Source organism: Numenius arquata, chromosome 12 (assembly GCF_964106895.1).
Source record: "Numenius arquata chromosome 12, bNumArq3.hap1.1, whole genome shotgun sequence".
In the NCBI taxonomy this organism is placed as follows: Eukaryota; Metazoa; Chordata; class Aves; order Charadriiformes; family Scolopacidae; genus Numenius; species Numenius arquata.
This window is the reverse complement of record NC_133587.1, coordinates 16045796-16072653: the sequence shown is the minus strand read 5'-3', so window position 1 is coordinate 16072653 and position 26858 is coordinate 16045796. Positions and strand designations below refer to the sequence as shown.

Here is a 26858-nt window from a genome sequence, read left to right as displayed (position 1 = left end):
GTGATCCCACCCGTGTGCAGACACCATCCATGTGCAGACACGACCTGTACAGTGATCCCACACCTGCGCGGACAGCATACATGTGGTGATTCCACCCATGGGATGATCCCACCCATGTGCAGACATCATCCATGTGCAGATAAGCACCCATGTGGTGATTCCACCCATGTGCAGACACCACTTAAATGCCAACATCAGCCATGTGCAGATGCCAACCATGTGCCCAGACATGCCAACTGTATCACTGGCATGGCACAGCTCAGCACAGAGGGGCCCTGGCTGAGCTCGGGGTCCTCACCTCCCCACGAGGGACCCAACACAGCTCTGTCCAGCAAAAAGCTCCTTTATTTCTAACAACGTTACCCTGCCTTTGACCATTTAATTTCCAGCAGGTGGATACACAGTGAGGAATCGCTCAGTACAAAGAGAACCTGGGTTCACCCTGAAGAACTCAGTGGCTGAACAGCTTCCAGCTGCAGCACTAGCCTTACTGTAAGTTTGAGGGAAATGTTCCTTGGGAAAGAAAAGTTCTTTCACAAATGTTTAAAAAGAACATAGAAATGTGGATTATGTTTACGTAATTTTCTCTCTCCTGCCATGATTCGTTGCCAGAAGGGTGCTGGTGAGGGATCTGGAGCACAAGTCTTGTGAGGAGCAGCTGAGGGAGCTGGGGGTGTTCAGCCTGGAGAAAAGGAGGCTGAGGGGAGACCTTCTTGCTCTCTACAACTCCCTGAAAGGAAGGTGTAGCCAGGGGGGTCGGTCTCTTCTCCCAAGTCACAGGCGATGGGACAAGAGGAAACGGCCTCAAGTTGCACCAGGGGAGGTTCAGATTGGATATTAGGAAAAATGTTTACACAGAAAGGTTTATTAAGCCTTGGAATGGGCTGCCCAGGGAAGTGGTTGAGGCACCATCCCTGGAGGGATTTAAAAGTCGGGTTGACATAGTGCTTAGAGAAATGGTTTAGTGATGGTTTTTATCAGAGTTAGGTTGATGGTTGGACTCGATGATCTTAAAGGTCCCTTCCCACCCAGACGATTCTATGATCTTGCAATTGAAAATGTGAACTGTACTTGCTAATCTCACCTGAATCAGTCATCTGCATATATTAGAAACAGCACAGACACCTTTTAATAGGAACCGGACTAATTTGCCAGCCGTATTTTGATTTCAAGCCCCAGGTATGACAACTGGTGGGGAAAAGCAGCCACTTGAAAATAAGACCAAAGGACACCTCGAGGCCCGGGTCAGAGTTCAAACCGACTGTGTATATGTTTAGATTTTAACTTGTTGTACTTGGTGATCAGGTCCAGCTTACTGTGCCCGAGAGTCATTCTTTTCTCAGCCCCGTACGTGCTGTTCTTTTCCATCAGCATATCCTCAGTGAGTTTGTCATAGCAAGGAACTACAGGCTTTTTATCTCGTTTTAGCTGGCTGTATGGGGACAGCAGGTCCAGCTTCCCTTGTCTGGCACTCGGTCTTTTTTCCATCCCGTAAAAACTGTTGTCATTTTCTGCGGTTGGTTCCCTGGAGGTAGCACCAGGCCCTTTCTGCTGCATGCTCATCCCATTGCTACTGGCACCATCGGAAAGGGACTGCAACGTCTGCTCCTGGGGGGAGCAGTGGCTGCTGTTCGCCTCATTGTCCCCTTGATAATTAGGTTTATTGGAGCTTGAGGCAGGGGAAGGCTCCGGCTGCAAGAATGTCCTTGCTGTCATGAAATTTGGTTTGTGGTACAAAGCTGGGGTGGGTTTATTGTTTGGTGAGTCTGGTGGTTCTCCTTGCTGCTTAGGGCAAGCCAGCTTCAGAGATGTGTCTTCCTTCCCCTTCTTATTCCCAGAATCAGAGCTTGAATCTTGCTTCTCCTGGTGTACGTTGCAGCTGGAGTTTTTTAGAAAGGGAGACATTTTTATGCTTCTGATGCTTACGTTGGAGAGGCTGCTGGAGGGACTCAAGGTTTCAGCATCATTCACCTGGGGGGGTTTTAAAAGGGAGTTGGCAACTTTTGAGGTATTCTGAGAAGAGGGGCACGTTCCAGGGTCTGGCACACAGAAGCTGGTCACTGCGCGGGACTCTGCGTACAAGTACCGGAATTCCTTGTCAAACTCGGCAACTATTTGACCACGGAAGTGGGTCACCAGGCCGGTGTGGACTTGGCTGCAAAGCCAGGTGAAACTGCAAAAAAAAGGAAAAAAACCATGTGTAACGTTAGTTCACAGAGTTCCAAGTTACCTAGCAATGATTTTAACATTCCAGTGATGTATTGCTACCCAGTTTATGTCAGTAAAAATTTCTCTGAAGTATGAAATTTCTCTGAAGTCTGAGATTGCTTGAATGTACTCGTTCCATCATTACAAAAGAACAACCTTAAAATGGTCATTTAATTTCAGTATGCAGCTGTTATGGTCCATAGTGTTGTTTTGAAGAAAGCAGTATGCTTACGCTCAGCACACACACACCCCCAAAGAGCAACATACAATGAAAAGATCAATACTCTTCGGCTTAATATCAAAACAGGTGAATTAAACCAGAATGAAGATGTAGTAAAAGAGTGAAAAACCTTTGTGGGTGGCATGAAGAGTATTCAGAAATTCCATACTCAGTATGGAATATATGGAGTATACTCAGTATACTCAGTATACTCCATACTCAGGAGGCTCAAAGTAAACGGATGCAACTTCACAGAGAGAAATGAGAAAAAAAAAACAGAAAATAGGTGAGATGGGTAAATGACAGAAGAGACGCTCTTAAGACCAGAAAGCCAAACTATCAAAAAGGTTGGGTCACACATTGCAAAAGGGGTAAGAAACAATATTGAGCGCTCTGTGGGACTAGCACACGGTCCACGGGCCATAGGAGTGCTCAGTTAATTCCTCTGCATCAGTGTTTACTGCACAGGAGCTCAGGATGATTGCTGCCATCAACCCACCTTCATACAGAGCATAAGGGAGGATCAGTCTCAGGTTGAAATCTCTGTAGAAGAGATTAGAAAACACATCAACAAAGCAGAGAGTAACAAATTGGCAGGACCAGGTTACATCAACCCAAGAGCGCCAAAGGAACGCAAGGATGAAATAGCTCAACTACTAACCAGGATTTCTTATCTCTCACTTGAAAGTGCCTTGGTTATCAGAAGAGTGGAATGTTGCTAGTGTGATATAATTTTTGTAATGTTCCAGACCATTAAGTCTCATAACTGCACAGCACAAATTAGTAGAGACTCTTCTAAAGAATACAATTAATGTCCATATAGGCAAATATGATATCATAGGAAAGGTGGCTTTTGCAAAGGAAAGTTATCTCTCACAAAGCTGTGAGAGTTCTTTGAAGAAATCCAAGAGTCCAGACGGGAGATTTCATGTAGTCTGTACTGCCACTGTCACAGGTGTCTGTCCCGGGGGTGCTGCTGTTCCCGTCCACCTTCCCACCACAGCTATTACCCGTCCACACAAGAGCACTGTGTCTGCACAGCACAGGGCTCAGACGTACCCTGACTCACGACCTGCTCCACTCACACACACACTTGTGTTCACTTGAACTCCTCAAACTCATGAATGCGTTCCGGGGGCTGAGTACCCGCTCCTCTGGGGGCTGGCACCCCTCGCATTGTCCCCATGTCCTGGGTTGAGCCACACAGGATTAATTTATCTTCTAATGCTTGGGAAAACTGCACTAGTGTCTGAATTTGTGAAAATACTTCCTTCATAGCCAGCTGGGCTCTGTGGGATTCAAGGTCTCAGTGTTTTCAAGCCTCTCCAGGAGCAAGGATGAGGAGGAGTGAGACCTGGGCACTTGACCGAGGCTGCCAACAGGATTGTTTCATACCATGAACATCACATTCAATATAAATTAGAAAGTTTGCAGAGTAGTTTCTCTCTCCCTCAATGGCTGCGATACTGAGAACTTCCTTCCCCGGTGCCAGAGCCCTGAGCCCTTCCCTTCCTCCCAAAGATGCAGCACTTGCAGGGTCCTGCATTTGCTGTCCCTGCTGGGAGTGCACGGCTTCCTGCTGGGGAATGGGCTGGGGATAGTCCTTGGGTATTTTATATTGGCATCAGGATCAATACTGGTTCTTTAGTGTTATTAACGTTAATTATTTAGTCTTATTCTATTAAATCTGCTTATATTTCAACCCTCAGGTTTCCTTGTTTTTTCCCTGGTTCCCCTTCGTGGTGTGGAGGGGTCATCAGGTAACACAATAATTGTCTAAATGACAATAAATTGTTGGAGGTTTCTTGAACCATAACACACATGAACTGCAAGAGGACCCCGGTCAGCCAGGTGGAGGATGATGCCTGCCATCCCTGTTCACCCAGCCTGGCACCGCTGCTGCCAGCAGACCTAGAAACAGAGCTGTGCCAGCGGTCATGTTTGCCCTCCTCATTCTGGCCAGGAGGTCCCATGTCTCAGACTCAAATGGTCTAGCAGGAACATCACCACAGCTACCCATCCAGGCCTCCGGCCTCACCCTACCAGGAGGCAAACAACAGGTCTTGCTTATATTTTCCTTCCCACCACAGACAAAGTGACCTCCACCTTCTGTCTTCTCCCAGCACTCTCTGACCCAAGTACTGCCTCCTGGTAGAAACACCCGAGATAGATACAGTCGGCCATCTCCTCTCAAACACATGGACCATCCTTTCCCCTGTGAGGGGAGCAGCCTTGGACCCAGCCATACAGTCCCCTGGCCTTATGACCTGTCCAGAGAAGGTCAATGGAGCTGGTGAGGGGTCTGGAGCACAAGTCTTGTGAGGAGCAGCTGAGGGAGCTGGGGGTGTTCAGCCTGGAGAAAAGGAGGCTGAGGGGAGACCTTCTCGCTCTCTACAACTCCCTTAAAGGAGGGTGTAGCCGGGGGGGGGTGGTTGGTTTCTTCTCCCAAGGTACAGGCGATGGGACAAGAGGGAATGGCCTCAAGTTGCACCAGGGGAGGTTCAGATTGGATATTAGGAAAAATTTCTTCACCAAAAGGGTTGTCAAGCCTTGGAATGGACTGCCCAGGGTAGTGGTGGAGTCACCATCCCTGGAGGTATTTAAAAGCTGGGCAGATGTGGTGCTGAGGGACATAGATTAGTGGTGGTTTTGGCAGTGTTAGGTTGATGGTTGGACTCAATGATCTGACAGGTCCCTTCCAACCTGTAAAATTCTATGATTCTATGACTGTCCCTGCCACTGATGCTTCTTACAGTTCCTTTCCCGGTCCAGGCATTACTGTGTCCCAGTTTCCCATGCCGATCCAATGGGGGCCTGCCCACTCTGTGTCACCAGAGGACCTGGCACAGCCACCCTCCTTGCCATAGTACAGGATGATGTGGCCTTGCCCGCCATGGCTATTCCCATCACTACAAACAGATAAAGGTCTTTTCCTCCATGAATGGCATGGAGGAAATAGCCAGGGAATGTTCATTCTTGGTCTCTTCTGGTACAAAAATGAGGCACTGGATACAGTTAACAGATTACAAATTGAATACAGAAAAGAAGAGGTACTTCCTTGGAAAACAACATACAGGCAAGCTGTGGAGCTCCTCACTGCAGGGCACTGTGGATGCTGAAAGTTCATGTGAGTTTCTGAAAGGGATAGGATTCTCCTACTCTTATTTTTCCCATAACAAACTGCTGCACACAGAGATCCCGTATCCAGTTCCCAATCACCCTGCGGCACAAGTGACAGGAGTCTGGGAAGGGATGGCTGTGGGACAGGATCCCTTCCCTGCCTTGCTCTGAGACACTCCCGGAGCAGGAACCCTCCAGGAACCCGTGCAGCTCGGTCCTCGGCCAGGAGATGGAGTTGCAGCATCACCTCCGGGGGTGGGGGACACCTCCCTGTCCCGCCGCAGATCCCCTGCCCTGGTGTCTGCCTTCGGTCGGGCACCAGTGGCGAGAGCACCCTGTGGCATTTTGACCAAGGTCAGGGTCTCAGCAGCGCTTTCGACAGCAGGGTTAGTTCTGTGAGCCCCTCTGTAAAACCGCGATCCAGTCTCAGGTCTCAGTGGACTTGCTATGGCTGTATTCTACAGGTGGCTCCCAGTTCTCCACACTAGGCTTCTCTGCTTCAGCTATTTCCGACTGATGAGATACCAATTTGCAGCAGAGGGTTTTTTTGCTTCTTTCAGTAGTTTCTCTTACTCATCTTTATTGCTTTTCTGTCACTTTGGCGGTCAAAGGCATTCTTCTCTTTGTCTATGCCAATACAAACTAACCTGTATCATTTTTGCTTATTGCTAAATCTAGATACTACATAGCACTCATTACTAGACCTTTGATTTCAAGCGACATTTTCTTTGATAAGATGACAATAATCTGACTTTATTGTAGTAAGCTCTTTAAACTTGTTTCCAATGCACTTGGAATTATTTCCACTCCTCATTTTTCATCTTTGTTTTGATTAAAAAGAGTGCCGTGTATTCAGTTAATTTGGGCCTTCCATCTCAGTTCTCTCTTACTTCTTATTCATCCTTACAGCAGCATGCCTTGTCTCTCTCTTCTGGATTCACTTTTTATTTATACACCTGAGGACTTCCTCCTCTTTGCTTTGGTGTTCTCCTCAAGGTTATATATAACTTATCTTCTGACAATGCTCACTTTATTGCTCTACATACCAGCCTGGGGTTTCCTTTCTGATAACTCTATGCCTTCCATTCCTTACACACTCACTTCCTGCTTAATTATAATTTCTTTCTTGAGGTGACTGTTCATTGAGTTAGGTCTGGAACTCACTCTTAAATCTCTTTCCTCTTGCTTGGGCGTGGATACCTGAGAGTATAAACACCTTCCTTTTAAAGAAATCCCAAGCCTCCTCCAGGTTCAAACCCCTGTAGCTTTACCTGTCCATTGCAAACACTTGTGTACTGAAGCCAGAGCTGTTGTAATCCTCTCAACTTCCTCCTCTCATTTTTTAGCATCAGATGTCGCGTTGCCTTCAACCCCAAATCTGGAGTTTCTTTCACTACAATATAGCAAACAACAAGCTCCTCACTCCCCGTGCCAGTGGCAGGGCACCTACCGATACTTTGACCGTCTTCTATTTTGAGCTGAGAAATTCAATCTCCTCTAAGGCAACACAAACAGCCACGTAACTCCCTTTCAGGCTGGCAATACCACTTCTTTTCTCTGGTCCTAACCTAGCAAATATTTACCCTAATTTTCCTGTTCAAGATCCTGTTTAGCTCTAGCCCCATTTGCCCTTTGGCTCCTCTCATCTGCTGCATTAGTAAATATCTTCATATCCTTCACTCTGTTATATTAAATAAGTGCTCAAAGAAATATACTATTTCTTTTGGTGCCTAGAATAATACTAAATCACTAGATATAGAATTCTATTTAGGATTTTAGATTATTGCTTTTCCTAGGCATCTTAAGGAACCCTGTTTTCTCCTTGTCTTCATTTAGAGGAAGTATAATATTAAAGATGGAAAACACAGGGAAGTATTTAATCAATAAACACATAAGATTTGAGGGGTCTAAACTAATTTGCCTACGGTTGTTTAAGATAAGAGCAGTGAGCTTGGTTCTCATATTTAGAAAACTCTCCAAAAACATGCCTGATTCATACCAATAAGCAGTAATATATCAGAATGAGTTCAGCTGGCCAAGGGTATTTTGGAAAATAAGAAAGGCTTTTACAAGACTATTAAGGAAGGTGTCAGCACAGAGAATAACAGTATCGACATACAGGGTTCAATATGAAAATATCAATATGTATATGACTCTTGCTGCATGCGTGTAATACTGCATATGGGGCTCACAGGAGAGAGAATCTAATGGCTAGAGATGTAACTAGAGAGTAAAAATGGCTTTCAGCCATGATTTGAGCATGCAGTTGAGGAGAGAAGAGTCTCTTCTTACAGCCGAAGAATGAAAAGACACTGAATACCTGAATAGTCAAGAACAGAGTAGGAAAATACCCCTCTGCAGAGAGACTGCAGAAAGACTAGACGTCAGGATTCACTGTCAGCGTAGAAGGATATGTTGAATCTCTAGAGGGTCTAGCATCTCAGCTCTGCTGCTCTCCAGTATCTTCACAAGCAGTCTAAGTAATGGACGAGTGTACACTCATTAAATTCACAAATCACATCCAGGGGAGAGGAACTGCACAGATATGAGTTTGAAAAAGGTTCTGAAAAAAAGGGATTTTCAACAGGAAAATATTCAAAGAAAATACACTGCAGGCAGTCATGATCAGGTGCACAAATACAGGCTGGGGAATGAGTCTGCAGCAGCTCTGGGGGTTGGAGTATGTCTTAAGGAAAACATGTGTCTGCAGTGTCACAAGGTTGGGAAAAAGAGCGAACATCCTGGGGGTGTATGAACTACACTGTGGCCTACAAGATGTGTAACCCTTTCACTCCACTAGAATCCTCTGAGGAACAGGAGATGTCAAGTCTGGAAAGGAGACACCTGACGGTCAGCGTGGTAACTGTCCTCAGGCTGTACAAACCAAGCCATATGGAAGGTACAGATGGTGTTGGTGTCCACAGGAGACAGACAGCACACAGATGTGGTCCTCCATGACTCGGTGCTCAGGCAGGATAACAGCAAAGAACCATGAGCAATTTGCTCACTGGAATGAAGGACAGTAGAGATGCCTGGATCTGAGTTATGGAGCACTACAGAGAAGCCACTAGTCAATGTCTGTATAGGCCCCATTAACATAAAAACAAATAGGATAGTCTTGGGGGTAAAATAAAAGCACCAAAGTAGGAAGCTAAAAAAGATCAGGATTTTATTGGCAGCCTTATAAAATGCTCCCTCTTCCATGCTTAGAATGGGACAGTGAAGTAAAAGAGCATTTCAGGACATGGTTATGGACATTATGTTAGGGAAAGGATGGTAGAATCATAAGGAAATGGAAAACTGCAGGAACATAGTGACTCTAAATCAAGCTGGATTCCATCTTAACCTAAATGAAACCTGGCTGCTGTGCAATATAATGCAGAAGATACAGGGAGGCTTCAAATTAGAATCTGGAGTGAAGCTGTGATGTGTACAAGGCCACACAGTTTGAGATTGCCCACTTTACCTTAGGAATAAAAGCAAGAAAACTGTCTTCTGATATAAGGATAGGATGGAAATCAATGACACTTAGCTAAGGAATTAGAATCGATGAAGAACACCGGAACAAATAAAACTGTGTTTAGAAAAGTGCACGGTGCTGAACAGCCAGATCAGATAGAAATGTTTACATGCACACACAAATTTTATGAGCTAAAGAAACAGAGAGATGTTGTGAAATACCTGAGCTGAAATGATGACTCTGACACAGCAGGCATCTCAGAAACGTACTGGGTAGAAGAAAATAAAGAAACAGTATAACTGCCAGGGTAGAAATTATACAGAAAGGATAAAGAGAGGATGTTGCTGGGGCAATGGCACAATACATTAAAAAATTCAAATACGGTAAGTGGTATCTCAACAAATGAAATCTATAATGGATTAAAATTCCACACCCAAGCAGGAAAAACACAGTACTAGGGCTAACTGTGAACTTTCTGAGTGCTGATGGTGAATATGCCATGCTAAGGATGTGCTGAGAGGCTGAGAAGGCAGAAAGCAGAGGAATAAAGGGAGATTCAGTTATAGGCACACTGAGTGGGGACCATTACTGGGATAGTTGCAGAAGCTGCATTTTAGACAATATAAATGGCTGCTTTTTGGGGAAACTAACGAGAAAACCAACAAAAGGAGAAATAACATTACCAGTTCAGAAAGCTGCTTTGGAAGGGCCACTCGGCAAAAAAAAAAAACTCATGACGTACCCATATCAAATATTTTTTCAGGACTGAAATAATCCACAACAGTAATACTTAACTTAAAAGAGAAAGTGAGGAATGCTATTAAAAAGAAATTTAAAAGAGTAACCAAAAAGGTTAAATGCTTGAGGCAGCATGAAGATTGTTTAAAGATGCTATATTAGAGTCTCAGAGAAAATGTACCTATCAAAATAAAGATATTTTAAAACATCCAAAAAGTCACCATAGTTAAAAGGCGCATTAAAGAAAAATATTAAAGCAAACAGCCTTCAAAAACTGGAAGTCAGCAATTTTCCAATTATTAACCAGGGAATAACCTATCATTTAATTTGAACATAGTAGCAAGGAATGGAAAGTAGTAAATGTGAACCTTTTAAAGAGCTCCTGGAAAACTACAAACCATCCAGTCTTATTTCCATACTGAACAAACTGGTAGAAGCAAATACAGAGTAAAATGATTAGATGCATAAATAACTATAATCATAATGCTGAAGACTCAGCACAGTTTGTGGAAAGAAGCCATGCCTCAAAAGCCTCTTGCAGTTCTTTGAAGGAGGCAGCAAGCACACAGACGCATATGATCTGCTTGATGTTGGCAACTTGAATTTTCAAAGAGATTTTGACGTGGTCATTCAGCAGGGACTCTTAGAAAAATAAAGTGATTGTGCAGTACAAAGGAAGGTCTTCCTGAGGAATAACAGCTGATTAAAGGTGGGATACAAATGCTAGCAATAGTTTGAATTTACCCACTAGAATCCCACAAGTTTTGTGCTGGGATCGCTGCTGTTCAACATATTCAGAAAAGTTCTGAAAAATGGTAGAAACAGTCCATGACAGAGCTCATGACAAAATTATTGTGGGTGGTCAAAAGGAAATGGAATAATCAGAAGCTGCAAGAGGATCTTGTGGTATGGGGTAAATACGTGACAAAACGATAGACAAAATTCAATGTCAATAAATTCAAACTATTGTAAAACCCCCGATGGTCTCTGTACATTGATGAGTTCTCAGATATCAACACTTAGGAAAGAGGTCAGCATTCCCACAGACAGTTAAAAAAAATGATCACTTCAATGTTTAGCACTAGTCAAGAAGGCAAAGAGCAGCCTAGGAACGGGGACAGAGGAAAAGACAGAAGTCACCATTATGCTACAGTGCTAAAGTGTCGTGGGTGGGAATATCCCCACCACTTCATGCAGTTCTGGTCAATTCGTCTCACAAAAGACAGACATTATAGCTAAAGGTCTGGGAGTTCTCCTGCACAAAAAATGACTGAACAGCCAAGGATACTTCAGCTGCAGAAGAGATGATTTGCATGAGGGATTATACTAGAGGAGGACAAAATCACGGGTGCAGTCAAGAAAGTGAAGAGGAAACAGTGATTTACTGTGCCCAGGTTATGGGACTTTGGGGGCATCAAATATAACTATCTAGCAGTGGGTCTAATGTAAATACAACGGATCATTTCTCCACACAAAACATAAATTAAACTGCAAACCCATTGCTAGAGGATATCTGAAGCCCAACCATGGTGGGACAAAGTCTCTTATGGCAAATTGAACACGAAGAAGCACCTACAGCATATAGCCCCAGAGGTTCTGAAACCTCTGATCCTTGCACACAAGCCTGTTGAACTGTAAAACCTGCCACTGGGTAAGAACACACCCTCTTTCCTGTGTCATCCCGAGACCCCCCTGGGTCTTTGGCTTTACTCGATAACTATTCTTATCGCTTGAATGTAGCTTTCCCATCTGCAGGGAGAGTAACCTAAACACCTACTACACTAGGTATAGTACCAGGCTGCAGTACACCCAGTGGCAGACCTCCTGATTTTCTCCTGTGGAAGCGTTTCTGACCACCAATGAGCAAATTCCACAAAGAGAGACTGTTTCTTTTAGTCCAGAACATCATGTGCTTACTGGGAGAGCAGAGAATCAGATATAAGGCCCTGTTCAATGGAATAATTATCTTCCAGAACTCAAGAAGTTTCAACTATACAGAGATCTATAGAAAGAGAGCACATCACAGACCCAGATCCCTGCCCCAGAATATCAGAGGGAGGAACAGAGAACCAAATCTGCGTTTTAAGCAATATCCTGACTCTGGGGAATTAAGATGTGGAGTTCCATCCAGCTGACACATACTCTGTTTCAGCCACTCAAAAATGAGTGGTCCCAGTTTTCTAATCCCTGCCCCTGCAGTCAATGGAGATGGACAGATGTTTTCAGGCAGGGATCCACTCTGTTGTTCTTAGATATGTGTCTCAGGGTGGTCAAAAAGCCACCAGACACTGCTCTCCATATTGTTTATGTAGAGACTCTACATAACCAGTTTCAACCAGGTACTTCCATTTTTCACTGCCAGAGTTTGATAGGGTGAGACCTCCACCCTTGGAGATGACGAAGTCAGAAGCAGAGGAGAAGGAGCAGCTTGGAGCGACAGTGGTGATGACACTGGTGGACTGAGGGTCCAGCACATGCTGACTGGGAGATGGAAAAGAGAGAGAAAGGAGAGGGAGAGCAGTGTTCAAGGAGACCTGGTGGAAGGAGAAGAAAGTGTTGCCAGGGCACCAAATTCACAGAAATATCAGAACAGTCTGTCCTGGGGAATTGCACTGTTTGTGAAGGGTAGTATGATGTGCAACAGCGTGAAGGCAGGGACTCTTTATTAGGGAGTGTAGTGATAGAATGAGGGGCAATGTTTTTAAACTGAAAGAGGGGAGATTGAGATGAGATCTCAGGAAGAAATTCTTGCTGTGAGGGTGGTGCGACCCTGGCCCAGGTTGCCCAGAGAAGCTGTGGTTGCCCCATCCCTGGAGGGGTTCAAGACCAGGTTGGATGGGGCTTTGAGCAACCTGGTCTGGTGGGAGGTGTCCCTGCCCAGGGCAGGGGGGTTGGAACTCAATGATCTTTAAGGTCCCTTCCAACTCTAACCATTCTATGATTCTATGAAAATCCCGTGGGAAAGATCTGTAGGTGGAAAACTCAAGAGTCTAGTAATAAAAATCTAGTACAAGGTCAGTACTCCTGACGTTCTGACCAGAAGAGTGATGGTGACCAGACAATGTTAAATGAGATTACAGAGGCTGCAAAATTAGGGCAGGCAGTAGCAATGAGAGATTTTTGTCCACTCATACACATACTAGGTTAATGCTTCACTGGGATGAGCTGTGGAGAAAAACTTTTTGGAAGCAATAAACGATTACTTGCTAGAATTAATTAGTCTAAATTGTTTGACCCACAAGAAAAAGATGCTATTCAGGATGTGGTCTGGAATGATGCATAAGACTTGGTTCCAGAGGCAGAAGTGGTAGAGCCCAATGATGCTCACACACAATTTTAACGCTGCAGTGAGAAAGCACAATCTAAATAAATGCAGCACCTGGATACTCAATTTCCAAGAAAGGTAATTATGTAAAAATGCAGCAATTAGTCAAAAAGAGCTGAAAAGAAGCAGTCCAAAAATCCCAAGATGACTACAGCTTGTAGGTTGTTCAAAAACGCTGTACTGGCAGTTCAGAAATTGGTGGGCCCATTTGAGACCTATGGGTCAAAAGGGGCATTCAGTGATGGCAAGACTGTAGCAGAGAACCTCAGTGAATTTTTTGCATCCGTTGCTAATGCTGGTGACACTGAGCCATGTTTCACTCCTGTGTACCAGGGCCACTGCAAAGACTGCTTTGCTGAGGGACTGGGAGGTTTCCAATGTGATCCCACCTACAGAGAGGGCTCTGGATGTAATCTTGAGGCCCACATAGCACTGGAGCTGATCTCCATCCTGGGATATGGCAGAGTGTGCTGCGAGGAACAAGATCACTGATGGCACAGTCTTATGGAAGAAGGTCCACAGGGCCACTGTAAAAGCAAGCCCTTGCCTCACAGGCCTGCTGGAGTTTGGTGAGGGAGCCAGCGAGCGCATGGATAAAGGGGACAGTCAACTATGGATTTTGGGGTTTTCAAACTGCGTTTGACAGGTTCTACACCAAATCCTTTTAAGAAACTAAGCTGCTACAGCAGAAGGGTCTTGTTATGGACCAGGAGCTGGTGAAAGCATAGGATGCAAAGGGTAGGGCTTAATGGTCATTTTTGAACACGGGTAGGAGACAGCAGTGAGGACCCAGAGACTGGTCCTGGAACTGGTTTCCATCCTATGGGTGACTTCAGGCATGGAGGGTTGCAGTGAAATCCCCAGGTTTGCAGAGGATCCTCAGTTCCTTCAGGTGGTTGAGTACCACACTGAAGGTGAGGAAATCCAGAAGGACCTCACAGAACTGAGCAAGTGGACAGATATGTGGCAGATGAACTTCAGTGTAGGAAAATGTAGTGTACCCAACAGGAAAAATTATTTCTATCAGGTCTGCATGAAGCTGAACCTGGAACAGCTCAGGAAGGAGCTCAGAATCATCATCATCAGTTCTCTGAAATCATCAGCTCAGTGTGCAGTGGCAGCTAAAAAATTCAACAAATGTTGGCCGCTGTCAACAAGGTGATAATAACAAAGCAGAGGGCATCATTTTGACCTTCTGTAACACCTTGGTGCAACCACATCCTGGGGGCTGTGTGCAGTTCTGGTCTCTGCATCTCAAGAAGGACATGGTGAGGTTAGAGAGGATGTGGAGAAGATGATTAAAATGAGTGAGGGATGCAGCAGCTGCTGTAGGAGGAAAGACTGGAAAAGCCGAGGCCTTCACTTTGGATAAGAGAAGGGCAGGGAAGGTGGATGAATGCAGGACGGCTGTTTTACCAACCTGCAGCACTAGAACTAGAAGCACTTTATCAAATTAGTAGGAGATTGGTTTAAAACAGACAATGAGTTAGGGCAAATTAACAGACAATAGGTAGTGAAGGGAATACGTAGGGCTGTATGCAACGACTGCACGTGCTGTGGGAGGACAAGAGGGATGGACTTCAGATGGCCGTTTGGCCTTTCTCACTAAACAGCATCAGCTGGAAGCAGAATCTAGGCTAGGTGGAGCATCATCTGACCTGGTAGAACATTTCTTACATTTTTAAGACCTGAAAGAGATACTCATGGGCAGATGTGTCCAGGAAGCATCAATGTTGGCAGAGAAGCAGTTAATGCTATCTGAAGGCTAAACAGCAAGGTAAGAGGCAAGAGGATGGAGTAGAAGAAGGTAAAGCACAAAAATAAAACCTGACATTCTTAAGAGGAAACGAAGAGGAAAAGTAGTGTATCATTATCATGAAAAAAAAAAAAAGAACCAAACCCCAGCTACATTATTCACTATTTTGGTAATGAATCTTTTCTCAGTGTCACCAGCCTTTGTCACAATAGTTGCTACTTTTTCTTACCTGTATGTACCAGCAAGAACTTGGTCACAATCAATCAGGATAAACTTCTCCAGAACCTGGCCTGCAAATTTCTTGCCTGCTTTGCTGTAGTATGTGTCTCCACTCAGACATCTTACACGCATGTTCTGAAACCAAAGGAAGCAGAGTCGGTAAGGGGACACGCATTGAACTAAACCAAAATGTTCCCTTAGGCATCACTGATGGACTCCCTCGGGCGGGAGCCCTGCTCCCCGAGGCGGAAAGCAGCAAGGCATTAAGTGTTTCTTGGCTTCTATGTACCAAATATTTTGTCGCACTGTCTGCTTCTGTAAGATAAAAATACCAGCAAATATTAACAAGTTGCACTTAGGTACAAATGCTGGTTTGAAAAAAAATTTGGAGAATCCTATGAGCCAACAGATCATTGCTGAAGTATATAAGACTATGCAATTTCTTCCAGATTATTGATAATATTCAACGAATCCCACTAGCAGATGGTTCTTAATTTAAATGGAATTTTGACCCATAACAGCTAGCCAGTTTCTTATCAATCGAATGTGCTGTTCTGATTTCATACAGTGACAGGCTTCTTAAAACCAAAATATCTCTCAATAAAAAGGATTTACAGAAAGGTATGTCAACGTTTTTAGAATTTAAGAATTACATTTTAAAAGTGATATTAAAATTTTCAGCTGCTGTACTCCAGTGCGACAGGCCCAATCCTCATCTATTTTAAAGACTGCAAAGAGCTTCTCTGATACCCCTTTGGCTGTAAAACCGACAGCCCAGTACAAAATCAGAACTCGCTCTCAGTATCCACCAGGAGCCATTCTTGTAATGCAAGGGTTTTGCCCATAATAAAAGTTACTTGCACCTCAGCTGGGGAAGACAGAAGAGGAGAACAGTCACTGGAAACAGCTACTGGCCTGGTCTATACGACCCAGTGCCAAAGAAAATATCTCATGTGTAAATGAACATCCCCGAGGCTGTACCTTGGCTGTCCCGCCAGGCCTTCCCTGGCTGCCCCTCCAGGCCACCTCCTAGGACACCGGCAGTGTCTTTGGTGCACCAGGAGCTGTCACAAACTGTCGCCACCTGCCTGTGGCCCGGCAGATCCCTCTGTGGGTGGCTGGTCCCAGCTTAGCGCCAGCCCCACAGAAGATGAAGGCCCACAGCAGTTGGGTCGGGCCGCACAGGCTGTAGGGGCCATTGTGCCCCTTGGCGGAGGTGGTGCTGCCCATGGTGGGCACTTGGTGGAGGTGGCAGCGTCCCCTCCGCCATGCAGCAGACCTCAGCCTGGCCCACCCCAGCGGTTTGTAACAGCCAGCATGAAAGACGAGCATAAATAGTTGTGATTTGCCTACAGATGTTCTCTGCAGGGCGCAGACCCCTCCATCGCTGCGTGCCCTCCTCCTCCCCGGCAGGCTGAGCATGCCTGACCTCGCCAGGCTGCCCCTGCACAGCCAGAGACCAGCTCGCCCGGTCTCCAGCCTCACATGGGGTTCAGGGCGCGGAAGTCATGCCTTGGGGGTGAGGAGCAGGAGGCAGTCACCCTGTGGCAGGGTGACTCCATTCCTGACAGCTCTGTTCCTCCGTCAGAGCCCTGCAGGCAGGAGGTGGGCTTCCCGGAAACATCTGCCATGAGCCGTGGCGGCGGGGTGGGAAAGGCTCGACTCTCACGTCATGCTGAGGAAGTCTGACTGCCCACCCAAGGAGCACCATTGCCTTCAGGGCATCAGAACAGCAGCAAATCTCCTCCAGACCAGGGTCCATCTGACCCAACAGTTTATCTCTCGCAGTGGGCAATGGCAGCTGCGGAAGAGCAGGAAGAAGGCATTCATTTATGATGCTGCCCCCTAATATTCCTGCTGACTGTTTTATGTCCAGGGGATTTCTTGTGCCTCTTGTGGTTTGCCTTAGTGGGAACCCCCCCAGACCTGTTCTCCAAGTACTTGTCCAGTCTTCTCTTGAGGTCATGGAAACTTTTAGTAGGGACAGAGCTGAAGCTTCACAATCTTTGCACTGCGGCTCTTCCTTGTTGCCTTCTTGTGTCCCAGAACACATCCTCATCTGTCACCTGTGAGAAGGGAGAAACTTTTTCCCCATAAGGGCAGTTATGCATTGGAACAAGTTGCCCAGAGAGGTTGTGCAGTCTCCACGCTTGGAGATTTTCAAGACTAGACCAATTAAGGCCCTGAGAACATGTCTGACCTCACAGGGGATGCTGCTTTGAGCAGGAGGTTGGCCTTGATGACTTCCTGAGGTCCCTGCTAACTTGCATTAATCTGTGATCCTCTGAAATGCCACCACAAGTTCCTGATATAGAGCAAAATACGCTGGGTGCTTGGGGAGTTGTTCACATAATCCTCTTGCCAATCAACACAGGGATTTTTTTCTTCCAGTGCTGAGGTTTTAGTAATCTTCGTTCTCATTCTCACTAGGAGGAGCCTCCTCTCCTCCCCAGGGAAGTTAAAATCACTTAAAGTAAGGGATATCCCATAGACTTGTCACCACAGTATTTCTTCACTCCCTCTATCCTTTCCAAGGCTGGGTGTGTTTCTGGTATCTATCTGGCTCATTTCTTCCATCCTCTTCTTACTCTTGGCAATGCAGGCCCTGAGTTGTCCAAACAAGACGAGAATCCTGCCATGTTGCAGGAAAGGAGGCTGCCAGGAACCACTCTCACTCAATTTAGACAGTAGTTTTAGGTTCAGAAGGTGGCCTTTTGAAAAAAATCCATTCTCAGTGACCGCTGCTCGATGTGGCACTGTGGGATTTGCAGACACTCAGCACCAGGGTTTGACACCAGCAGGCTCACACAAACGTTCTTCGAAGTAAGATGCTGGAGGGCCAATTGCCCCAAACTCCCCATTAAACCCCAAATTGTCACCAATTATTCCAAATGGAGATTTACCATCGCATCCTGTCACAACTCAGAGCCAGGAATAAAATACGTACACTCACTCCACTTAGATGTGGATATCAAGCACTTATGTTAATGTACCGCTTGAGATAAATCCGCTTAAGGGGCACTTCACATTGAGACCTGCTGCTGAGTCACTGGATGGGGGAGGCAAGTGTTAATTAGCCATTAAAGCACAAGACATGACATCAGGTCTAACAAAGGGACATAGACATCTCCATAGTTGTAAACTCATTCTAATTTTAATTAAAAACAATGGCCAGGCTCTTGGATAAGCAGCAAATAAAATACATTTTGGAGAGATGGAATTTATCTGGGCCCACCAGGTGACTTCAGCGATGCAGTTGTTTGTGAAAGCAAACATGCTCCAGCATGAAGCGGTTTTCCCTAACAGTTGCCATCTCAAGAGGCAGGATGAAATGGGTCTGGCTTGTGAGAAGCAAGAAAGGAGAGAGCACCACCAACACGGGAGTAAAAGGAAGCCCCTATTTGTGTAGACAGGTTAAAAATGAGGGGAAATTAAGACATTTGTAGCTGCATCTATTTTGAATGCTGTAAAACACTATTTTTGCATTTTCCCCAGCTTGTTTTTAGTTAAGAATGGTTTTGAGGTAACTGGATAACTTCCAAGCATTCCCCTGCTTGGAAGCAGGCAGCAGCAAGCACACTGAGAGGAAGGGAAAACCCATGAAATTGGTGGCTGGAAGAGAGTTGGTCCCCCCCAAGGAATCCCATGCACCCAGTGCAGGGGCACAGCCAGGACTGCTGGCCTTGCAGGACTCACAAAAGACAACAAAAACACCAACTTCCATTGATAGGTGGTAGCCAAAAAAGACTACACGGGGAGCAGCAAGATACTGGGGTATATTTCTGAGTCTGGAAGTTCCCAAGAGAGCTTGTCGCACCCACATATTAATTTTTATGGTTTGCCTGCTCTGGGCACCCCACAGCGTGGGGAATCAGGCTCTTCAGAAACCCTTCGTGAACCCACAACTGAATCGCAGAGCTGAAAAGCAGATCTTAACGTGCCATTTTAAACACGTGGTCCCACACCGAGGCAGTGCAGCTGGGCTGGGGGAAACGGTAGGTTTGGCATCGGGACGCCTGAGGGGACTCACTGCTTCCCTTCCCCACCCAGCTACTGCCCGACACCAGCTCTGGCCACACTCTAAACTGGGCTCAGGGATCTGAACTATGTGCAATTTTGTGTCCTAGAGCAGGGGCTGAAGGGAAAAGAAAAGGAAATGATACAGGTCCACATGAACATAAATTTTTGACCTCTGTCCGTCTGCCCCAGCCCAGCAAAGCGTTCTGTGACGCACTGCATCTTATCGGCCTCTCCTGCACACTGCTCTTGTGTGAAACTGAAATGAGGACCACAAAACATGAAGATATGGGACTGGGAGGCTCCTCCAGTCCTTCCCCTGTGCTTCCAGACAGATCTCGATTTCCTAGACCAAACACCCATGGTCTCTTAACCTGGGGCAGTGGGAGAAGGTCCCCAGGACCAGGCAGAGGAAACAGAACAAAGGGTACATGGTTTTTACCAATTCCAAGACCTGTTTATCATATCCAGTGTGGGACTGAAAACTTACTGGGAAGCTGTCTTGAGTAAGAGCCATTTTATTGCACATTTCCACAAAATGCTTCAAGTACTCTTCATCCAGGATCAGGTAAACAGGGACATGCCGTCTGCTGGAGGCCTCCAGCAGGTCACACAGTATCTCCATGTCTGTGAACAGATCCATCACAATTGCTATCACCTGGGCAGGAGAAAAGAGGGGGGGGGGGGGGGGGAAGAAACTGTTGAAATCTAAGCCCAAGTGAATTGTGCATTAAACTATGAATTAAGGATTCAAACCTCCTGAGTTACTGATTGTCTGTGGCCACACGAGTGGACGCAGCTTCTGAACCTTTGTGTTCCACAGCCTTTACCCCAGCACGGCAGAAAAAAAAAAATCACTTTTATTAACTATGAAGACACTCCCCACCCAGCTCCCTCCTGTCTCCTCTGTTATTCACAGAAAGAAATAGCTGAAAGGGTAATGCACGTGCACAAACTCTGAATATCACTGGTGCAACAACTATGTGTTGCCTTAAGCAAATATGCCAGAAATACAGCATATAAACAGAAGAGCCCAGACTGACCAAAATCGTTATTCAGTTGGTATGAGTGACTCCCCAGATGACTAGCATATTAATATAAAGAAGTATCACATTTTTCAGGAAGGACACGGTGCCAGGTAAGGGAAAAGGCATCTTAGTCAAGTATGTACATGTCCTTGTTCCAAGATTACATCCCAAGGGCAACTAGACAAAATCACAGAATAACGTGTGTGGGAAGGATCCCTTCCCTTTCCCTGCTGGCAGCGCTCCTGCTAACACAGCCCAGCGTGCAAGTGATAGTTATGAAACCTAACAGTAGGGAGAAGGAACAACGCTAACATTATTTAAAAAAAAAAAAAAATCAATAAAATCTAGCTCAGAAAAATGAAGATTTGCAAGATGAGGTCTCCAAGGGAGGGGGTTTAAAAAGAAAAATAATTCTAAAGAGAACTGCCAGTTCTTTAGACAATGAGATTGAGGGAGGCCATGGCAACCCATCCCACTGTGGAGAGGGGATGGGAGGCAGCAGACCTTCTTGGCTAAGTGAATTCTCCAAAAATTGGCAGGAAAATACAGAAAATGGAAGGTAGGTCATGACAAGTACCTACTACAAGTGAGTTGACCCAGAACTAGAAAAGTCAAAGTACAGTATGACCTGCAACCTGAACAACGAGTTGGGGGAAATGCAAATGGACAATATTTCTTGGCTCTTATGATTTGTCCCCAAGGAGCATCTCTGTGATGGTGCCTTACACACTGTCAGTGGTCCTCAGCACCTTGCAGAAGATTCCTGGCCCAGGCCACCACAGCAGGGTTTGGGGAAAACCTTCCTGGAGGCTGGTGTGATTCCAGGCATCCACGTGGGACACAAGGCAGCTGTCATCAAGAGCTAAAAGTCATTCCTACTGTCCAGGCCAAAACCACATCTCTACCCTCTCACCCTGGCCCTGCGAGATACAGGCCTCAGAGTTTGACTCCTAAAGGCACCTCTTTTGTATTGTTCATGAGTGGTGTCTTCCCAGAAGCCTTATGAGACTCTGGCAAACTCTTCTCCCCTCCTGAAAGGCACCCATCTGGCATGGACAGCAGAATCAGCCCTGGAAGAGCTCTGGAAGCAGTGAGAAGCACTTTTAACTTCCCAAATTCATGTTGCTGCTGGGCTATCGGTGTTAGGTACCACTGAGACCCACACAAAAAAGCAGGACTTCACCACGTCTTTCCACGTTGGCCTCCGGCCAAAAACCAAAGGCAATTCAGCCAAATGACCTTGATGGGTCACCCATTCTCTAATGATGAAGCACCAAGAAAAATCTATAGCCTGAACCTCGTGTAAGGCCTCAGGCAAGTCCCTCTCAGCCACACTTGCCTCACGATACTCCCGCTCATCTCAGGCGTAGGTCTGAGGCCAGCTTGGCCCTGGAGACAATCTAAACTTGGCTTGGGAAGTCAATACGATGGAGTCAAGAGAGACGGATGCTCCTTTGTCCCCAGACCCCACATGCTCAGAGGCACTGCTTGTGCCAATGTGCACAGAAGGTCCACACCATCTCACTTTCCTCTACCAGTGCTCACAGGCTTCAGCAGAGTTTGGGGCTGTTGCCTGCCCCACAATGGCACTGCCAGTCTGTGGTGCTGGCTGTCAGAGGCTGGGCAGGTAGTAGCCACAGCTGCGCATGGCAGGAGGTGGCACAGAGTCACCCGTGCCACCCAGTGCCTTGGGCTGGCTGCTGCTGGCTGCCAGGCAGACCTGCACCTCCTGGCAGCCTGGTGGCAGGGCTCGGCGTCGGAGCAGGCGCCCCAGGCAGCGGGACGCCAGCTTGTGCAAGCCAGGTGGAGCCTGGCGTGGCAGTCAGACTCATGTTTTCCGAAGCGGGTCTTCGCTTGGCATCAGGAGGTGGAACAGGCTATAGCTCTACTCGCAGCCTCCCTCGCATGCGATCCCTTCACAGGAGGGATTTGGTTAGAGTTGCTTCTGGTGGGCAAGCACCCACAGCTGATGACAGGCGAGAAGGCTGGCAGCCCCACGGGCACTGCAGTGGGGAGAGAGGGGAGGCTGTGCCCTGCCACGGCCTCTCACGCTGGAGATGCAGGCGCCCACGGTGGGGCCGGACATTCCAAGCACGGGTGCCCCAGGACAACTCTAGGAGCCACTCAGATCACTGTATCCTCCCAGTAAACAAAGCAGGCAGCTCTTACAATAACATCAGCTGCACCCCAAAGCCAAGAAGTTTTTTGGGGAAAAAAGACCCTGAAAGTCCTCCCCTTGCAGCCTCCTAAGAACCTATTGTCACAAAAGTGAGGTCTAAATCCTCAAAGACAATTTCCAACAGCATTCCAAGGATAATTTTCCAGCAGTACCATCTCCAATTCAGGCTCCTGACAGCTCATGTCTCACATTTAAAAGCCTTGGGCATTTAAGTCAATGGTGGGAGCTGCAAGGCTGGGGCTGGCTCAGAGCATCCCCGTTCCTCACCACACTGATCACGGCCTCCAAGCCCACGGCACAGCCTTGGTGGGTCAGGCCACTGCAAAGACACAGCCGCCCCACAGGCTCCAGAAAGCTCACCTCTGGCCATGGCAGGGTTAAAGCATGACATTTCTAAATCCACTTCTGCAAACTCACAATTCGGCAATTACTGCAGTCATCACTTTGGGAATTGCAGCATTTACCAGCACCCACTGGGGTTGCCATCTGTCTGGTTTCTAACCAGCACAGCTGGTTTTACTGGTATTTGCCAATAGCAGTGTGGTTTTGGTCATTACCGTAGTGTTGCCATTTGAAGTGACACACTGCTTCTCTGGGGGACCATGGGCGACCCTTCTGCCATGGCACGTAAACGCAGGCAGCGTCAGAGTTGTATGAGAGGGGCAAAAGGAGCAGCATGGACAGTTGAAAATAGATTGGAGCTCATCCAACAACAGTAAAATTGCAATACTATTATCAAATGAAGGCTAAGGTGTGGCTGCGCTGCATCTCCTTATGTCTGCAAAGAGAAAAGCTCAAATCTGAAAATACATCTTCAAAGACAGCTGGTTAAATACGGCTGAAGTAGAAAGACGAACCGTGCCAGCAAAAGGTACCAATAAAGCAAAGGCAGCTTTTTGCTGATTTGTCAGTACAAATACGCTGTTGCAAAACATGTCAGCTGATGTTGTTCTGTATGACTGTACAGGAGAAAACAGCCATACAGCATTTCGAGCTGCATGCCTTCCTGTCCACAGGGCCCAGGAAAAGCATTCAGGGATCTCAACACCTTTCCCGCGTCCCACCAGCATCCATCCCCCTCCCGTGTTAGCTGTCAGCGTTCAGGAGGAAGGCGCTGCAGGGGGGATGTACGACAAGAGCTTGAAGTCTAGTGGGGAAAACATTTGAAATACAGAAACAGCAGCTGAAAAGCTAAAAAGCAAGCGGTTCTCCACACAGCTGCTACTGGCACTTCAAGAAAAGATGTTTTTACCTCTGATTGGTCTTTAGTCACTAAAAGGCATACACGGAACATCCTTTTGGATGGTTTGATGAGCAAAATGACTCAGTAACTACTTAAAGACGTGTAAGTGTGGTTGTGAATGAGCTCAAACTGCCGTCAGTGATAGAGTTAATCATGGGAAGCACTGGCCAGAGCTGCTAACCTAGAAGCCTGCAAAACACCAGTAATAAATCAATAAGATGGTTGAAAACTCCTTCTCACATTTCATACAACAGTCAAAAACATTGCGTGAAAATCCCCAGCTTGAACACCAAGGGCTGACCATTGTCAGCGCTTTTTCAAGCCAACCAAAAAAAGAAAAACAGAAAGCTCAAAATGTACTTATAAAAGTCCAATAAAGCACCTACTGCCTGGGCCACTTCCCTGCGGCAACGGAGAAGCTCCTGTGAACTGAGAAAGCAGCAAGGTGTTTGTCATGTGGTTTAAAGGATCCTAATATCACCAGAGATCCGGGACACGTGCTAAGTGACAAGGGGACCTTTCTTGGTAGTCATTTACTTTGTGCATTCTGCCACGACTACGTCTTAATCCCCATTGCTGAAAAGTAATACGGATTACTTACAGTAAGTGTCACAGGACTTTCCTCATCATTTAAGATATCATAAATCAGCTGTCTGCAAGGACAAACAAAGCTTTTTGTCACTTACTTCCTGGACAAAACTTCCTATATTTGCCTACAAAGGTGCAAGAGAAGTTCAGGCATTAAGCAATGGCTGCTTCCAACCCAGCAGTAGCTCATGGGGCAAAATGCTCTTCTTTTGGACAAAAGAAAAAAAAGTTCCCCACTTACTTCATATCACACACAGATTTCAAGGGTGTGTGGTTCTGTGATGCTGTTGTGATGCTGCAGAGCAATCTGAGCTGCTGCATGGCCCCACTCTCTTCTCCTGGGGACAACATAACTTTGCTCAGCCCTGCAGATGGTGACAGAAGGTATCACTCCAGCTCCATCTGCCCAGAGCAGCTTGTGTTCCAGACACAGCTGAAATCCAGGCTTAACCATTCGGTATCTCCCACCTTCTGCACTTGGCAGTCATGGATTTAAGGTGTGTCAGTAAAGTTAAATGAGAAACTACAGGAGCGATGATAAGAGACACTGCCTAGAAGCTGACTGGTTAAAAGTGAACTTTGCACTAAATGTTCACTCAGTATCTCCACGCTATTGAAATGAAATACTACAGAAAATTAACATGGAACAGATGGAAATAACCATAGAAAGGACAAAGAAAATAAAAGCTGAAAATGTGCCTGAGATACAGTTGTCTGAGCTGTGGCTTTAGTACACAGTGGAGTGGCAAAGTGAAAAGAAACAAGAGGGAGCATAACTTAAATCCAGGCCAGCACTGTGCTGGGTAGGCACAACTGTAGGCATCCAGTTTTTACTACATCTGGGGGTTGGCAATCTCTACCCAGCAGAAACTGTGCGATGGGATGAAACGGGATGATCTAACTCATCCTCAGAGAGGCACAGACACCGAGTCTGGAGGATACGATGATGTGTTCCAACCCACTGCAAAACACAGCCAGGGATTTTCAGTCCGGCAAGTTTACTCGGGTCCTGCGTTCTCCCACTCTCCACCCAGTGGTACCCTCTTCTTCTGCTTAACATAATGCCCAGGGCTCAAGAAAAGCCCTGGCCGTGCAGACTTCCTGGCAGAGGGCACTTGCCAGCTGGGGGAAACAAGCCCTAATGCTGCCCGCCCCGTTCCAGGCTGTGGTACCCACAAACACAGACAGAGCACCTCGCAGGGCACTGCCTGGGTGACGTTCTCCCAGGCAGAAAGAAATGACAGGAAAGGAAAGGAGCTGGAACAGTTACAGATCTGCTAGAGAAACAGCAATCACACCGTAACATTTAGGGAGCAGCAACAGCCTGGAGCCCGTGGTGAGAAGCTGTGGGACCAGCCACCAGGACTCAGGTGCTGCGGCACAAGACCCCGCTCCAGGGACACAGCTCGATACGTACCGTCCGTGCCCGGCTGATCAGAGACCGGAGCAAATCCTTAATGCTGTTGGCTTTGTTTCTTTGGAAAATCACAGTGGCTTGAGTCTGGCCGGACACTGTGAGGAGCGGCGTCCCTGGCCACCCCAGCTCCAGCTCCGGAGGGTGCACGTCAGACATGAGAGGAAAGTAGGTGCCAGAGGTTAGTTCAGAGTTGAGGGAGGACCTGTCTCCGGTGTCCGTGTCGCCAAGGTCAGCCTCTTTGTCTCTCATGGTGCTGGGATCTGGAACGCTTTGGTTTCTCTGATGGCTGATATATTCCATGTCCAGGGTGGAAAGGAAAGGCAGCTCCCGCTCCTCAGTGATGGCACTCATGTAGCCACGTTCCCCCTGTTCAAGAAAGGCGTCGATGGCCAGCCGGGCTGTTTCACTGTGCTGGAGCACCAGCGGGGTGGCCTCCCTCCACCATGGCTTCTTCAGCTGCTCCAGGCGGCTCTTCAGTGGCCCGGACACCCCTTGCTGGCTCCCATAGGTGCGGTGGAACTGGGGTCTCACCTCTACTGCCAGGTAGTTGAACATGACCGGAGCTGCTGATGCCAAGAAGTGCCTCTCCAGCTGGATTAGTCCTCTGTCCGACTCCAGGTCCTTGCTGGCCCTCTAGCACTCCTGAGCTCCTCCCAACAGGTTCCCTCAGGACTCAGCATGAGCTCCACTCCTGCGCTCCAGAGTTAATCACCAGGTACAGCCTCCCACTCCGGGGGAGGAGCTGGCTTTCCTGGACTCGGCTTCCTCAGAAACACACCTGACACTTGGTGCTTAGAGTATCCCTTTTGCAAGGGGAGGAAGATCAGCTCCTCAAGCTGCTCCTTCCCTTTCCCTGTAACTGATTCACGGACTGCCCTCCCCTCCCAAGAGGTCCCCACCCTTGGCCAAGCAGGCTCTAACCTGTTTTGTCCCTCATTGTGCTCACAGTGGAAATGCAGATGCTGAAACTTGTTCCTGCTTGAAATTTGTTCCAAATCAAACACGCTTCTCAGTGTCAGTTATAATGAAAAACAAATATCCCAAGTGGATAATCAGACCCGGCCAAGAAACTTATTCATCCCTGAGCCATAGCTAACGCTCCTCCTTGGGAGCCCGGGCTTTGCTAGACTGGCACCTGGCAAAAAAAAAGCCAAAACACCATCTTTTTTTGATATCCCAGGGTCACAGTGTTGTCTGAAGCACAGTAGGGATCTTAGCACAGCTCCGATACCACAGGGTGCAAGAGCAATAGCCGGTCTTTTAGCGTCCCCCTGGAAATCCTGCAGGGAAGGGACATTCAGACTCAGGAGCCTGGTGCTGTGTGAGCGATGATCCTGTCC

The 26858-nt window shown here is 46.9% G+C and overlaps 1 protein-coding gene across 1 annotated transcript; it reads right to left on the bottom strand.

The window, feature by feature from the left end:
* Window positions 1-1245: 1245 nt before the first annotated feature.
* On the bottom strand, window positions 1246-26185 carry FAM83C (family with sequence similarity 83 member C). The gene is made up of 4 exons (XM_074157663.1): window positions 25519-26185; window positions 19554-19721; window positions 15057-15181; window positions 1246-2173 (listed from the first exon to the last, which is right to left on the bottom strand). The coding sequence occupies exons 1-4, from the start codon at window positions 26071-26073 to the stop codon at window positions 1246-1248; spliced, it is 1776 nt and encodes a 591-aa protein (XP_074013764.1). The 5' UTR covers window positions 26074-26185.
* Window positions 26186-26858: the final 673 nt, after the last annotated feature.

What these genes read in the sequence shown, in the direction of transcription:
- FAM83C (XM_074157663.1), bottom strand. Translation starts at nt 26,073, where the DNA reads ATGTTCAACTACCTGGCAGTAGAGGTGAGACCCCAGTTCCACCGCACC. An exon ending in TTACTCAAGACAGCTTCCCA is followed by an intron (nt 15,182 to 19,553) that starts GTAAGTTTTCAG and finishes CTTTGGTTTCAG; the next exon opens with AACATGCGTGTAAGATGTCT. An exon ending in GTTCTTGCTGGTACATACAG is followed by an intron (nt 2,174 to 15,056) that starts GTAAGAAAAAGT and finishes TTTTTTTTGCAG; the next exon opens with TTTCACCTGGCTTTGCAGCC.